The sequence below is a fragment of the Dreissena polymorpha genome, chromosome 8 (assembly GCF_020536995.1).
Source record: "Dreissena polymorpha isolate Duluth1 chromosome 8, UMN_Dpol_1.0, whole genome shotgun sequence".
Classification (NCBI taxonomy): Eukaryota; Metazoa; Mollusca; class Bivalvia; order Myida; family Dreissenidae; genus Dreissena; species Dreissena polymorpha.
The window spans coordinates 79,224,748-79,242,216 of NC_068362.1; the positions used below are offsets into that span (position 1 = coordinate 79,224,748).

General features: G+C 38.3%; 1 protein-coding gene across 1 annotated transcript; it reads right to left on the reverse strand.

Moving 5' to 3' along the window:
- Positions 1-7,099: 7,099 nt before the first annotated feature.
- Positions 7,100-11,005, reverse strand: LOC127842536 (uncharacterized). The gene is made up of 3 exons (XM_052372072.1): positions 10,830-11,005; positions 9,335-9,774; positions 7,100-9,152 (listed from the first exon to the last, which is right to left on the reverse strand). The coding sequence occupies exons 2-3, from the start codon at positions 9,726-9,728 to the stop codon at positions 7,639-7,641; spliced, it is 1,908 nt and encodes a 635-aa protein (XP_052228032.1). The 5' UTR covers positions 9,729-9,774; positions 10,830-11,005; the 3' UTR covers positions 7,100-7,638.
- Between the last annotated feature and the right edge of the window lie 6,464 nt (positions 11,006-17,469).

The window sequence follows — 17,469 nt, forward strand, 5'->3', positions numbered from 1 at the left end:
CCAACTTATGGTCGAACTGCGACGCGAGGACCAACGCGCATCCATCAACATAATGAGAATGCCACCCATACGCTTGGTGCTATTGATGGCAAACATATTGCCTTCAAATGTCCACCAAGATCCGGGTCTACGTATTTTAACTACAAGAAGTACTTCTCCATTGTCCTGCTGGCTACAAGTTTGCCTTGGAGGCAGTGATGCTGCACAGTTGTGGAACGAGTCAGACCTGAAGGCAGCAGCTGAAAACGGAGACATTGACCTGCCAGAAACTGAAGCTTTGCCACATGATATTGAGGATGTACCCTACTTTTTCATCGGAAAGAAAATATAAGTGTTAGACCGGCCAAGATTTATTTTTTTATTTTATTTTTGGCGTAAGTGTACATAAACATTTATGATAAAGAAACAAACAAGCATATGCATTAAAAACAAAGCAAATAAAATTATGATACTTTAAAATATAAATAAAGCTTGACATAAAATGACCGTTTTTTGTACGTTGGTGTTCGGTGCTTTTCCGTTTCTCTCACGTTGGGAGAACGTTTTGTCCGGTACTAATGCGCTACACTGCCGTTTTATACGGTATAAGTCCGTTACTCGCACGGTAATATCCGTAAGCCGATTGTTAATTATTCGGTACATATCCGTTAAACGTACGTTTTTTTCCGTTACATCACCGGTACTTGTGCGGTCACTGTGTGTTTCCCACGCTTCACACACCGATTGCGAGCGTCTTGAGCGGCAGAGCAGGTTTTATCACCGGAAAACCAAAGTCTATTTTGGACGTTTTCTCTCCGTTACATATTTGTTAGTCGGTCTGACCGGGCCTTAAAGCGAAAGTTAGTGTCCTTGTATAAATCAATTTGGCGATCAAGAATTAATAGCACGAGTGGTAAACTAAGAACTTATCCCCTGTTCAAAAACAGATGTTGTAAAGAGCCAGATTTCTATACATTAAACAATAGAGATATCAGAGTTTTGTTTACAAAGATGAGAGTTAGCTGTCATGAATTAAGAATTGAAACTGGCATATATCAGAAAATCCCAGTTGAACAGCGTTTCTGTATTTTATGTAACTTAAATTTGGTAGAGGATGAAATTCACTTTGCAATGTTTTGTTAATGTTTTCATGATGATAGAGAAAAGTTATTTGAAAATGCACAAAAGATAAATAATAATTTTATTAAACTTTCAAATGAACAGAAATTTGTCTGGCTTATGAGCTCAGAACAACATGATATTATCTCACTTTTTGCCACCTTCTTGTATAATGCCTACAATAAAATAACTAATTTGGTAATTTTTTTAAAACATGTGTAACTTTAGATAAATGTTGCATAATATTATATACTATTTATGATAATGATTATGCAAAATCTTAAATAATAGTTCATATATATTTTATACTGAGCACATTTTACATCCGTGTACTATTTGTAAAAAAAACACTTATCAGTAAAGACAGTATCTAGTATATTGTGTTAATGATGCAATATAATATGATGATGTTTTATTTGTGATTCATATGTCATTATTAATGTGACCCGTGATTGGTATAATAAACAATTCAAGATGAAGCAGATTTTTTAAAACCTACACAGTTCTGCTCCATTAATGAAAACTGCACACGGATGCCAGTAAAAAAGGAAACCAATGTAAATAAAATGAACTATGAAATATTTGGGGGTTACAACACAAAATCATAGATAATGGTTATTTGGGGGTTATAACACAACATCATAGATAATGGTTATTTGGGGTTATAACACACAATCATAGATAATGGTTATACCAGTATCTTTTTCTATTTTGTTTAAAATAATCGGTCAATATATTAATATTTACAGTAGAAAAAAATCGTTCCATGTAACTTCATTGAGTGCCTTTTACTCTGAAATTCCCGACGCCCTTTGATGCTTTGCATCAATACTTATCTTGTTGTGTTAATGTAACCAAACCAGTATTTGTGAATCACTTCGATGCGATTTTTTCACTTCGATCCTACGTTCGGTTCAATCATTTCATGACTAAGTGAAATCTTTCGGAAAATTTGTTCTAGAGGCCAAAGCGTGTTTTGTTCTAGTTTTCGACTGAGCAATGTTGCAAACAGAATTAAGGCTGAAGGTAGCACTCATCCCTTACAAATCCGCAAGCTTATATTGTATAGAATGAACCTCGCTCTGGGAAGACGGAGCTTAATGCATGTGCGTAAAGTGTCGTCCCAGATTAGCCTGTGAAGTCCGCACAGGTTAATCAGGGACGAAACTTTCCACCGAAACTTTTTTTACAAAGACGAAACTTCTTTTTGAAAAGCATTAAACCATCAAAGCGGAAAGTTTATTCCCTGATTAGCCTGTACGCACATGCATTAAGCACGGTTTTCCCAGACCGCGACTGAAATACTTATATACCTACCGAAGACTATGTTTTAAAGTGTGCATATAGACAATAAATCAAAGCATCAATTGTGTTTCAGGTTCGCAGCCCATCCTGGAAGCGCTTTCGTTTACAAAACATCACTGCGCGGTAACCAAGCGGAATGAAGACGAGAAGACGCTGACGTCTATGTATGACGTCAACAGGATGTACAACCCGCGGGGATACCTCGAGAAATTTATAGACAACGAAAGCATCGTGGACGATGACATTGTAAACTGGATCACCGTCGGCTTTTTGCATATCCCGACCTCGGAGGACATACCGATGACGGTACGGGTAGAGACGGGATTTATGCTGAGGCCGTTTAACTTCTTTGACCGGACCGCATCGTTTGATATGCCGCAACACACAGACACTATTGACGGCGTACTCAAGGAGTCCGAGCCAAATTATGAACAGTGTGCCGAACCCCCTCAAAAATAGTGTCGCTTTTGTTAAAAAACGTGTAGCCGCTATGTCAAATAATCAAACAAATTAAATACAGCAAATAAAATCCTATTACAAACGCATTATGTATGCAGTTTTATTCAATGCAAATTTTGAATTAACACACTTTTCATCTTAGACGACCGAAATAAAAATCCTAATCGGCAAAACCAAAATTATATATATATATATATATATATATATATATATATATATATATATATATATATTGCGCCACCACTTCGGAAAACAGCAGATTTGTGCTAACACATGTTCCGTCGATGTACAATTTATTTGGGCCACCTAAAGTATGAGCGTTAAAAGGGGTTCGCCTATAGCGTTGATTAAAAAATCTCACGTGCCTAAAAATGCGACCGACCAAAGATATTCAGCAGAAAAAAAACGTCGAGTCAATAAGTAATGTTTTGTACCTTAAACAATTTGTCATTGAGATAAGGACTGTGGTACCGTATGCATAAATATTTCCGATTTATATCGGCGTATTGTTTGTGTTATTTGGTACTATACTTTCTGAGAACATTTTAAGACAACGTTCATAGTGACGATGTAAACAACCGCATTTTTTTGTTAAAGTATGCTTTATGTTTATATTAACGGTGGCTTGAAAGTGCTTTAATTACAAACTACGTAAATGACTGAACATTGAAAATATTCATAAAATCTTAGCCAGGATGCAGGATCAATAGGGTTCACAGGGGTTTACACACGATCTGGGCAGAATGTGAACACACCGTTAAGAACCTTATTTTTGCAAATATCTCAAGTTATTGAAATACATTTGTTAAAATCTTTAGTGCATACAAGACAGTTTTTCTTGCAGTTTGTGCCGACATATTGAAATTTAAGGATAACTAATTGAATACGTCTGAAATCGATGCCAACATTTCAGCTGCGTGCAGCATACCCGTCTACATAAATGCGTTACACGTCGAATTTTGGCCAAGAAGACAGGCTTATTAAATAAATTAATTCTGATATATATCACATTGCAATAATAAGCATACAAAACTATCTTGTATGTACTGGTGGATATTCCTCAGAAAATAGTTTTAAAAAGTAATTGAAGCAAAGCATCATCTACCGGTGTGTTTACATCCATTAACGTTCAATTCTGAACCTCAAAAAGTCACGCGACCCTGCATCCTATAGTAGCAGTCGCACTTTAAAATTTGTAATGGCGATATTTTTAACCCATTTATGCCTAGCGTCTTGAAAAAAGACCTTGGCAAACAGCGTATACCCATAAGAGACGGCGCATGATGCGGCGTCTCATCAGGGTCTGCGCTGTTAGCTTTTAGGAATTTCTGTAAGAAATATACTAAATATAGAAATAAATATGCTATCCATAATTTTGGAAATAAATTGATCCAAGTTAGAAGGACGGGAGAGTCTACTATGCATAAATGGGTTAATATGCGAACGTCTGAAGTCTGAAAGTAGAGGCGAACGACCGCACATCGTTAAATTAATGGCATCGCAACAACTTCATATTAAACCCGTCAATTTCAGATACAGCATTTTGAACCGCATATCTCGTAGCTAGGGCCATGCAAACCAGACAGAAATACGCGAAATCAACCAGAAATAAAACAAGAGAACCTTACTTGCTGTAACATAATAATGATATGGGATAGGTACATAAAAATTCAAAATGCTGATTTTGATAACATGTGTGTTCGAAAAGTCTGATGATCGCGTTTCGACTTTTTGAGTTTAAGCTCTCTTTTTTAATTTCATTGCTAATTTTCTCCGCGTTATAAATGACCAACGAAATATGCTACTATAACAGTAAATAAAATAATTTATTTTATGCTTTCCGGTGGTTTATAGGGAAATATAAGTGAATTAAAACTGATAATTTCACTGTTCAAACAATGAAAATTATCAGTGAAAATTATCGATAATTTTCACTTTTTACTGTGAAATGGCGTCATTTCTTTGACGAAATGACGTCCTTATCCCAGCGAAATTCTTTAGTTAAACTCTTTAACAATGTATATAAACAGTTTAAAAAGGCATAAAATAAAAAGAAAATTTGTTGGATTCGGTGGAATATCGATTTTAATTCACTCGTGATCATAAAAAACATATATTTTCACTCGTGTATTTGTTGCCGCTAATATGATCACCTCTTAAATATTTAATTTAAATTTTAAGCGTCCGACTCGTTAAATCCACCTGTTTACAAACATAAAATGGTAGTTAAATTAAAACACCACCGTCGCAGTTGATGTTCATATTTTATGTAAATCGTTTAAGAAAATAAATAATAAATACAATTTATATATTGCTTTAAGAACTGTGTACAACCGCATATTTTTTAATCTTATGAACACTGCATACCAGTGACTTTACGCACATCAATTAAGTTCCGTTTACACAGAGCAAGGCACATATTTAACCCTTAAAGCGCTGGAGCTGAATTTTAAAGGCCTTTGCAAACAGTTTGGCTCCAGATGAGACGCCACAGAACGTGGCGTCTCATCAGGATCCAAACTGTTTGCTATTCTGATAGTATTTTTTGAAAAATATCGAAGAAAATGCTAATTTTAGAAATTCTGCAGACGACATTTTAGCAGACGACAAATTTCCCAGCATGCAAAGGGTTAAAGTTGTTATAACATGCTTATGTCTATTTTAAATATTAAATTCATTATTTGTTCAATGCATTTTATCATTTGGATTTGTTGTTACATTCTATGTTTAATATGTGGTCTTTCGCATAAAAGTTTATAGTATTGTTTTTGACATTTTTTTAAAAGATCGACGTTATAAACTATAGAGTAAAATTGTACTAATTTTGACCATCTTATTGTCTCAAAATTAAAATTTCAAAGTAAACGCATTTATGTATACGTTTTAATATAAACACACAAAACTCACATTAGGGCCTATAACAAAACGTTGGGCCGTTTACATCGTCAACAAAACGTTGGGCCGTTTACATCGTCAACAAAACGTTGGGCCGTTTACATCGTCAACAAAACGTTGGGCCGTTTACATCGTCAAATGGAGAATTGAGAATATTCTCAGGGTGTAAAGTACCTAGAATCACAAGCAATACACAGATAGCAATAGAAACACAAGCAATACACAGATAGCAATAGAAACACAAGCAATACACAGATAGCAATAGAAACACAAGCAATACACAGATAGCAATAGAAACACAAGCAATACACAGATAGCAATAGAAACACAAGCAATACACAGATAGCAATAGAAACACAAGCAATACACAGATAGCAATAGAAACACAAGCAATACACAGATAGCAATAGAAACACAAGCAATACACAGATAGCAATAGAAACACAAGCAATACACAGATAGCAATAGGAATTTTCGTTGTGTACGGTGCAGCAGTAATTTTTTCTTAGTCGGATCTTCATCAAACTTGGTTAAAATATTTGTTGTAATGATGCCGCAGCTGAGTTTCCATATAGTATAAAATCGCTTTCAGTGGTCGGTACAGTTTTCCTTCATAGACCAGATGATTGTTATTGTTTACAATCGGGAGTTTTCGCGTAATACGCACTGACTGAATGGCAAAGGGACTGGTTACAGGAACGTAAAACATATGCATTCATGCATGAATGTAGTGATTAATCGATACGCAAAAAGAGGAGAAAACAGTTAATAAAACACCGAAGTAGTAATAAACATACCATAGTTCGTATCAACATTGTAAATATTAATAAATGTTATCCGCTACCAAATTGGAATTCGTCCTCGAAGTCGAGTTCCAGGGAACTGTGTAAAACTATGGAGAACTTTAAGTGCCGCGGGCTCACGTTTGGCGTCATAGTCGCCTGGCCTTGCTAAGTGTAAAAAGTTGTGGTTTCTTTCTGATGGTATTGGATCGGATCAAAATTAATTAATTCTGTAATATGTCATTTACGGAAAGACAATACTAATATGACTGATAATAAAAAAGTAATATAATAATAATAATAATAATAATGATAATAATAATAATAAGAAGAAGAAGAAGAAGAAGAAGAAGAAGAAGAAGAAGAAGAAGAAGAAGAAGAAGAAGAAGAAGAAGAAGAAGAAACAAAAGAAGAAAAATAAAAAGAAGAATAGTAATAATAAACATGATACAACATACAATGTATTACAATTTTTGTATGATGAGCGCGAAATTTTATCATACAAATCCCGAATGCGTCAACTGTGATATCCGTTTGTTAAATACTATTCAAATAAAACATAATTCAAGTATATGTATTTCCAAATGCATTTAGTTAGATAAACCTTACGTGTTGAGCTGAACATGTTTCCTTTCAGGGGACACAAATTAATGTTTAGGCAAAGTAGGTGAAGTAAACCCCGGCTGTCCGGGAATTCGCCAAAGAATTAATTTTGATCCAAAGAGTTCAATGCACGGTGGCCGATGAGATGTCTATGTTAACGGGTAGCGCATTTAAAGACGATTCATGTCTGGTTGCGTCCGCCCTTAAAAGGACAAGGCTACTCCGCAAAGGGAGTTCTGACAATTAAAGAAGACCTTCCTCCCGTTCCTCGCGCGCTGCGCTGCCTTTTTGGTCGCTTTAGACGTCACAAGCCGTCGACCGAACCACATGACAGTTTCCCCAGCGAGGTGAGCGTACTGTGTACCGCCGTCCGGGACACTTCCATTATATTCATAACGCCACCTAGATCTGACCCCTGTACGCGGTGTCACCGGTGTGTAGAGGCGGACCTATATCTGACCCCTTTACATAGTGTGAATGGTGTGTAGAGGCGAACCTAGATTTGACCCCTGTACATCTCCTCCAGCAGATCGCTTAATCTTGCCGAGATGTCACCAGTCTCTTCCGAGTCCGTCACCCACAGTAGGGACTCCAGTGCCTCCTCTAGGCGCGCAAACCTCACATGCAGGAAGGCGGCCGCCAGGAATTCCTGGAAGGAGCGGTGCATAAAAGTATACATGGTACGTCGCTCCGTCAGCGTGGACAGCGATTGTGTCTGAGAGAGGATGCCTGTTTCGAGAGCTGCTATCCATTCCAGACCGGACAGATACTTGTTTACGACTTTCCCGTCAAATACAATCGAAGACTCTCGGTCCAGTGTGAATAAAGTATCGAAAGCTAACTTACAGAGTTTTAAAAAGAAGTTGCAGTTATCTATTATGTTTCTATGCAACTGATAAAAGCGCGGCAGTTCAACATCCGAGGAGCCGAAGGACTGATAGAGGGCGCTGGACGCTCCGAGATCCGCGGCGTCTTCTTTCTTATCCCGGGCGCGCCGGAACAGCATGTCCACCATGCTACTGTAGATCCGGGCCACAGAGCTGCTGTGTAGGTGGCCGTCATACCACAACGACAACAGCTGCATGCAGATAATAGGGCGTGCGATAAGATGGCGACAATGTCGCATATCGACTTCCTGGTCAAATTGTTCTTTCATCAGTGTTCTTCCATATCGACTATTAAGACTTCCAAGTACACGATTAATCAAATCGTCAGTGTTTTCTAGTCCAACTATTTCTAAGTGTTTGTCAATTTCGGAGTCTCTCAGTTTTGCATTCGCCATTTTCCAATGCCGCGTGGTTGTGAGGACGGTGCACGACGTCCTGGTACGACAAAACGGAACCACGGTGCTCCGTTTGCAGGCGCATTGACGTATGTTTCTCTCCGGGTGAAGCCACTCGTCCAGACCGTCCAGCAGCACCAGACAGCGGTGGTGAGCCAGGATAGCCTTCAGGAACGTGAGGTCGTACTCCATGGGTAGGTATTTAACGACCTGGTGCATGATCATCTGGTCGATGTCGCACTCGACCTCGCTGGCGTCCCTCAGGCAGACTACAAACAAGAACCGGAACTCACCCAGTACACTACCGTCCCGGAAACCGTCCCCAGCAGCGTGCAACCGTGTGTTGCACTCACCTAACCCGGAAATGTGATCGCTGGCCTCATCTCTTACATGGATATCCTGAGCGTGTGTATACTCATGTTCCCGAAAACGGCACCATTCTAAAACAATTTTAGCACAGAAAGCGGACTTGCCTATCCCTGATTCTCCTTCCATATATATGTTATGCGCTATGTAGTTATTATGATAAAATACGCCCCTGAAGCAGCGGACGGGAGCCGGAGGTTCAGTGACGGATGACACAAACGGCTGAGAATGTGCTTTCCGATCAAGAATGGAAGGTGAGATGTAAAATTTGTCTAAGTGTTCATCGTTTGTCGGAACTGATGGCGTTAATGAAAGCGTACAATTCCGTTTCTGGTAATGGACAACGATACTCTTTTGGAACTCTGAAAACAAAACAACAACAATAAGTGCTAAGTGCAGACATAGTAATGATTAAAGATACCGCACGTGTGTTTGCATCTATGCGACTCTTGTGAACATTTTATTTGATCGCCTCTACAACGAAAATTAAACGAACAAAAGTGGCAATCATTTAGTTTGTATACAATGGAAACCTATAATTCACCTAATAATTGCTCCTCGGTGAATGCAAAGAATGCGTTCCTGAGTCGTTCTTCTTCCCTCACAATAGCCGAGTGTCTCTCTGATAGCTGAGTTTCGAAAGCCCGTATCTGCCTGCCGCTCATGGCGCTCATCTCTCCTTGCAGCTCCCCCAGCACGTCCGCGCATGCGCTACTGGTCTCCTCACGGAACCGCGTCACACCTTGCTCATACACACGATCAACCTCTAGTTCCAACAATCTGCCATCCAGCGTCGTGGCGCCTGTACTTTCTTCCGGTTTTTCATACAGCTTATCGTCACATCCGGCCACACGAGTGACCGGTGGAGCCTCCACTACAGGAAGAGGCGGCATACGCAGAGGGGGCAGCGAGGATTGTTTGGTCTTTTTGGACATCATTTTCTGTTAAGCCACTGCCACTCACTGTTGCCTGTGTAATCCCTACCTGTGTCGTATAAACATTAACCTATTTATGCCCAGTGGACTCTCCCATCCTTCTAAATTGGATCAATTTATTTCCAATATTAAGGATGTCTAGTATATTTATTTCTATATGTCGAATATTTCTTGCGGAAAGTGTGATGTCTAGTATATTTTTATATTTAGAATATTTCTTACAGAAATTTATTCAAGCAAACAGCGCATCCCCTGATGAGACGCCGCATCATGCGGCGTCTCATCTGGGTCTACGCTGTTTGCCAAGGCTTTTTTTCTAGACGCTAGGCATAAATAGGTTAAGCATCATTATATCAAAGCCTGTGTAAAATTTAAACTGAAAATGTGTTACATTGAAATTAATTCTTTACAAACGCATTGTAATGATGAGTAGAACTATTATTAATAGTTTAAATCACCTGCTGTGATTCATTTATGGTTCGAACATGTATAATCGAGTATGCATAGGAGCATTTAAAGTTTTATATAAAACAGTATTCGCAATATGTTTATGTGCGAACAGCGAATACACTTCAATAGCCGAAATTCATGCTGTGTTAATCTAAAAAGACAACATGCCAAAATATTCCTCAGCCGCGAGCACTATGCATGATCGCGTATGATAAAACTATCAACAGATACACATAGAGTTGTTCTTTTACTACGTACTACACGTCTGAAAATACTGTGCATTATTAAACTTTAAGTTGTGCGTTGTTTGCCATAAAAAGCAAACCGTCTCTGTTCCTGAAACATACCGTCTTGATGTGGTTTGTTTAACTTAAAGCTGATAATGTAGACGGACTTTGACCTTAACACAGTAAACAAATACAGTGTGACATAGATCTCTTACAGGCTTATGATGACCTGTTAAACGTGTATATTCTTCTTTCAGTTTTGGACTGACGGGGAACATATAATTATGTTGTTCTTTTTAATATCACAAAACAACTCAATCGTTGATAGCGTAACTGTGAATCAAACTATCCGGAAGTGTAAATGCCGAGAGGTTTTAGTTTCACATCTTACATACTTAAACTAAGGCGATATGTAAATAAAGCTTACCTCAGTGGACCTTCCACGGCCGTTATTTTTAAGACCAATTTAGTAATCACGCTATTGCGTACAGTTACTACCTTCGATCAATCGACGGTTACTTATTATATTATTCATGTAGATGTGAGAGAAAGGAGCGACCACTCTGTTGGGAGATCGCTTACGAAAGCTCTTCACAACGAAGTTTTTTCGGAGAACTGAGTGTTTAATAGGTTTAAGTATACTAAATACGGTCATTCTATACATAGATGGTGACGTCACTTCGTAAGTGTCACCTCTATGCTAGGACAACAACATCTATGCTAGGACGCATCATATTCCCCCTGATTTGGGGATTTGTGCTTCCACCAAAATAGTTCCGCGTAGGTATGAATATTTTTCTATAATGAGAAAAACGGTGTTAAATATGTGTTTAAAATGGAATGTTTTTTTAAAGAAATGTTATTTAGTATATTTTAATGCGATTTTGAATCTCTATTAAGACTGATCGCGATTTTCAGAAGCACGATTACTTGACTTACTTTCGCTTTTACTTTTCACTTGTAAAAGAAGTGCTACCCACAATTCCTTGCGCGTTAGTACACAGGTCAGTAAGACCGGTTGGTACACAATGAAATACGGTAGTTTTGGTGTGCATTTCTAATACACTCTAAAACATGAACATCGTTTATTTGAAGACAAGATTCTCTGTAGAGTCACTAGCAATGACTATACTTTATTTGAATATTTGTGTGCATGTGGTTGGGAAAACATTGTTGTTTACTAGAAATTCACTCTTTTGCTTGAAGGCTTGATATTACATAAGACTTTGACTGGAGAGAAGCCGGTAAATAGATGGCCGAAAAATAGTGACCTGTGAGTTTTTTCTTACATATTGCATAACCTATCTTTTTATTGTTTAAATCAATTCGCCTTGGAATGATCTTCGATAAAATGAATGGTTATGAGGTGCGCAAACGTTTGATTTTATTTTTTATTTAAGTTTTTGCTTTTACGTTGAATTTGTTAAGGAAATCTTTAAGTATATTGTGACCTAAAACTGACTTGCCCGCTTATCGTTCATGTGTAAGATACTTTCGTCACGCGGCGAATGTGAGATTTTTTAAGAACCGTAAGCAAACATCTACACTAAACATGATTTTACCGGTAAACGATGGAAATTTTCTTAAAATAAGATTAAGTTATACATAAAGATTAATTAATATGCTTAATTAAAAACAGAAATAATGACTTATGAAACATGTGAATCATCGTCTTTAACCCTTTGCATGCTGGGAAATTTGGCGTCTGCTAAATTGTCGTCTGCTGAATTTCTAAAATAAGCATTTTTTTTCATTTTTTTTCAAAGAATACTATCAGAATAGCAAACAGTTTGGGTCCAGATGAGACGCCACGTTCTGTGGCGTCTCATCTGGATCCAAACTGTTTGCAAAGGCCTTTAAAATTCAGCTCCAGCGCTTTAAGGGTTAATTAGTTTTATAAATTTCAGGACTGTATAGCGAAGTCAGTTAAGCAACAACCTCTGCTAAATTTCATACACAGTCAATCGTTGAAAACACTAGACCATCACGTGAACCACTTATTATCACGACTTACGAAGCACAGATTACGTGTAGCAGGAACCAACTGTTTTCGCCTCCATCCCATTTTATTTCGATGACGAAAATTCGCAAAAAAGGCGATGCATAAACGACGTCAATATAACTAATATGTATAATTTTATTTCTTATTTGATCAGTCGTATGTATTTATAGCAATGTCTTTTATTTCGAAAACTTGATGAGAAAATAAATGAGCCGCGCTTTGTGATAAGGGGGTTTAATGCATGTGCGTAAAGTGTCGACCCAGATTAGCGTGTGCAGTCCGGATAGGCTAATCACGACGACTCTTTCCCCCTAAACTGGACTTTTGCTTATAAGAGACTTTCGTTAAGCATATATATCATAAAGCGAAAAGTGTCGTCCCTGATAAGCATGTGCGCACTGCACAGGCCAATCTGGGACGACACTTTACGCACGTGCATTAAACCCCCTTTTCACAGAGCACGGCTCAAATCAAATCGCGAGACTGAGACATTACCTGATTCGCCTCGGACATGGTCCTTTTGGGTTCATAGCTTTGGTCCTAATCACAGAAGAGGACAAATACAAAGCAAACAAAACCATTAGCTACAGCACTCGTACAGCATCCTCGCGGTGCGGCTACAAGGCGCTCAAGACACTTTCTCAGACCATACAGCGTTGATTCGTAGTTGTCACAGCGCTTTCTCAAGAGTGTGCGAATGCCGACCATCAACGATGTATTTAAACATATTCAAAATTATCACTGCGAAAGGGCAAGTAAGGCCATGAAACAATGCCCCCACAGCAATGGCACGGTGTTGTGGGCAACTGCACAGCAGGGACATCGGCGTTCTGAAACTATTTTTGATGTCAGAATATACTAAATAGTTTCCCTATATAATTCAATGTAAAGACGACAACTTTAAGCCAAAATAAATGCAACAGTTTGCACATAGAAACCCCCATTACCATACATTTTCTTAAAGGCCATTCTAAGCGGAATCAATTTGTGCAATAAAAAAGATATGTCATGTTCAATGCAAGAAAGAACTTGACACAAATCAAAATCGACTGTTTTTGCAACTTTTTTCCGGCCGTTTCTTAGTGGAATGTAACCTTTTTCAGTGCAATGGTTTGCTATAGTCTTCAAGTTTATCATAGTTCAGGGATTCAGTCTTGAACACCTATTCATGCCCTACCATTATCTCCGAAAGATATCATCCGAATAATAGTAAAAAGTGTAAAACATGCCTTCTTGTCAACTATGATATTTTTTTAGAGAGTATAGCTACACGAAACTGTTATTTAGTATACTGTAACCTTGAACGCCATGGGAACGAATAGACAACGCCGCTTCGAAATGATTGCAGGTTTTTATAAAGCGCCGCATGATACAGCAGATGTCGATTCGTGGAAGAAAAAATAATAAAGTTGCAGAAAAATCATCATGAACATTAGTAATACAAGTAGTTATACAAGTAGTAATACAATTGTTTCGCGAACAGCCTGAGACAGACGTAACTGTAAGATATCGAAACAATTATTTATCACGTTACAAATTCAAAGAAATCGGACAAAGATGAAAAAGAAAAGCATTGGTCGGCCTCTTACTTCTTAACACTCTTTTCAGAATTTTGATTGCAAGGACTAAAACAAGAATCACCTCGACTAACGTTAAAAAATGTAATACTGGCGAATAAACTTCAACAAATTTAAATGCCAATAAGAAGCACCCTTTTTGTTAAGTAAATAAAAGCGTAGTGAACAGAAATAAAAAATTGGTTAGGCAGCAAATTGGTAACAGAACGATGTTTTATCTTTTTTGAAAAGTTACTACGGAGCAATCGCATCGCTTTAACGAGAATCAAGGGTTATAATCCTGAAGAGTGTGATGCACTTTCCGGTAGTTTGAGTTGTCTTTCCTGTTCGATTACTTCAAACACCTTAAAGCGATTATTTTAGCACGATATGGAGTTTTGAAATATTTCCCTCCAACAAGACAGGTTTATTATACGTAGTTTCTATTCATGATCCTCAACTCTGGGATCAGATTGCATATGGCATCACGTATGCGCAGTGCGGGTTACATGTATGTGTCTAGCAAACATCTGGTTAGGTTTTTATCACAAATATACGTATGCCAATATTATCTTGTTATCAAAAGTATTATGATAATATCTGGTAGTTCTTAACAGACTAACGCGTAGCATCCGTTAGACATAAATTTATATTATTGATAGACTCGCGTTCTGAGAAAACTGGGCATAATGCATGTGCGTAAAGTGTCGTCCCAAATTAGCGTGCGCAGTCCGTACAGGCTAATCAGGGACGACACTTTCCGCCTAAATTAGATTTTTGCCAAAAACAGACTTCATTTAAACGAAAAATGTCATAAAAAGCGGAAAGTGTCGTCCCTGATTAGCTTATGCGGACTGCACAGGCTAATCTGTGACGACACTTTACGCACATGCATTATGCCCAGTTTTCTCAGAACACGACTCGATAGTGAATGTTCTCTTTAGCACAGAAGTAATGATCCCTGCTTATATTTACTGCTTGCTGTGTACCTGTGTACAGCGCCACCCTACTCACCTGGATAACCCAGCATGCCGACACCCCGGCTCATACGGTGCTCCGTTAATGCTATTCGTTGTTTCGCATGATCGATCTCTGGATAACAAGGGCCAGAGCGCAAGGGACCCGATACGAGGAGCGAAATCATGATGTGACATCGCAATTGTAATATCACGATACCAAATTTTAATCTCGTTTTTTTTCGCAAGCGCACGTTCGTATTCTCGCCCTTAATTTTTCAAAGGTTTATTAGTGAGAACTAGTTGAGAAAATCGCTATGTCGCTTAGTATTATCGAAACCTCGCATTGTAATCTCGCATCGTGTTCTCGCGCCTTCGCACTATAATCTCGCATCGTGTTCTCGCGCCTTCGCATTGTAATCTCGAAATCGGTCATCGTGGCTCCATACTATCTATCTTTGAATAACAAGGGCGGAAATACGATGTCATAGCAACAGTCGAGTAGGAGACCTCACGATACAAACTTCGCACCGTCGCTCACAAGTTGCATATGCAAAGCCTTTTTGTAATAAGTATATTTTCGTAACGTACTGATCATACCATCTCCACGGGTACGCCATTCTTTAACGGCCATTAATTTACGTTTGATATTAGATAGGTAATGCTAGATAGAAATTCTGTGTTTTCGCCATCGATTGTGTGTGTTTATTTGTATTTGTATTTTTAATTGTCTATATATGTTATGTAATGCTAGATAGAAATTCTGTGTTCTCACCATCGATTGTGTTTATTTGTATTTTAAATTGACTGTATATGTAATGTAATGCTTTATTGTTATTCGTAGTCACGTGACAGAGAATCAGGTGTATATTTGTGCATTAAGACGATGTACTTTCGTATTAGTCTGAATAAAGAATCTGTCTGTCTGTCTTTAAAATTAGCATTTCGCAGTTCAGCGCAAGTTAAAAGAGACTCGTTCACAGTTTGCAGTTTGGCAAAATAGTTAAAAATCGGTACTCGAACAAGCGAAATAACGGTCCGGACTAAAAAAATTGTAAAAATATTGATTCGTGTATGGATATTCATCAATAGAAATCGGTATATTAATAAAGTATTTGTCACGCTTATGTTCGAGCGTTTGCAAAATAATCGTTTGATCAACATAGCGTTTAAAATACGCTATCAACGTTAAAAGCATAAAGGGTTAAGTGATAGCGATGTGGTTTATGCTTGCTGAATTTCGCAAGCTCAAATTCCGGTAACGACGATGCTTTTGTTTTTTCTTGATTGTTATTTTTTACACCAATTCAACTTATTGTAGTATTTTTCATTTAACCCATTTATGCCTAGTGGACTCCCCCATCCTTCTAAATTGGATCAATTTATTTCCAATATTAGGGATGTCTAGTATATTTATTTCTATATGTCGAATATTTCTTGCAGAAATTCCTTTAAGCAAACAGCGCAGACCCTGATGAGACGCCGCATCACGCGGCGTCTCATCTGGGTCTACGCTGTTTGCCAAGGCCTTTTTTCTAGACGCTAGGCATAAATGGGTTAAAAAAGAAAACTGAACTGTACTTAAACCGGAAGTCTATGAGAAGTCCGTTGATTATTAGTATGCCGTGAGTATTATAAATTGTTGTACGCCAAAAGCACGCTAGTTGTGTACTTAAAAAAAGTTCGATTGTACGGAATCACGATTCGCGGTTTCGAGGTCTCGTTTTCGCATCGTTATCTCGTGTTGTCGCATCGTGACTTTGCTCTTTCGTTTCGTGTTCTCGCCTTTGAAAAATAGAGGACGAGATTTGCAAAACAACGAGTGACACTAACGGAACACCATACTACCCCCCCCCCCCCCCCCCCCGCCCCGCAAACACTAACGCACTCACACACTACAGGTTAATATCAGCAGATAAGATTATATCGGATTAACTTGTCTGCAGTATCCGCCGGAAAGACGGCAGATTAGCCGGTCAAAATAAACACGTGAAGCTAAACGAACACATCGATACAGTTAATTTACCTCCGATGTGTGTGCTTGAAATCATTTTAGCATGTAAACATGTCTAGTTTTCGTTAAAGCGGAAGTTCTTTTTCATATTTATTGGACGAATAACTACATATGGAGCGTGGTGCACTCAAAGTTTCTGGCCAAAATCATCCAGTCGTATTAACTATGAAACAAGAAAATAGACCGCGGTCTTTGAAACGGGGGTTTAATGCATGTGCGTAAAGTGTCGTCCCAGATTAGCATGTGCAGTCCGCACAGGCTAATCAGGGCGACACTTCGCATTAACTGGAATTTTGCTAAAAGAGAAAACGAAAAAATACAATAACAGCGGAAATGTGTCGTCCCTGATTAGCATGTGCGTACTGCAAAGACTTATCTCCGACGACACTTTACGCACATAATTTAAACCCCCTTTTCACAGAGCGCCACTCAAATGTATTTTATTTACACATGGAAAATAATTGATATACATATAAATACTCATCCGTGCAGGGGCCTGTATAGGTCTGTTTTGAATACTCATTCATAACACTGGGTAA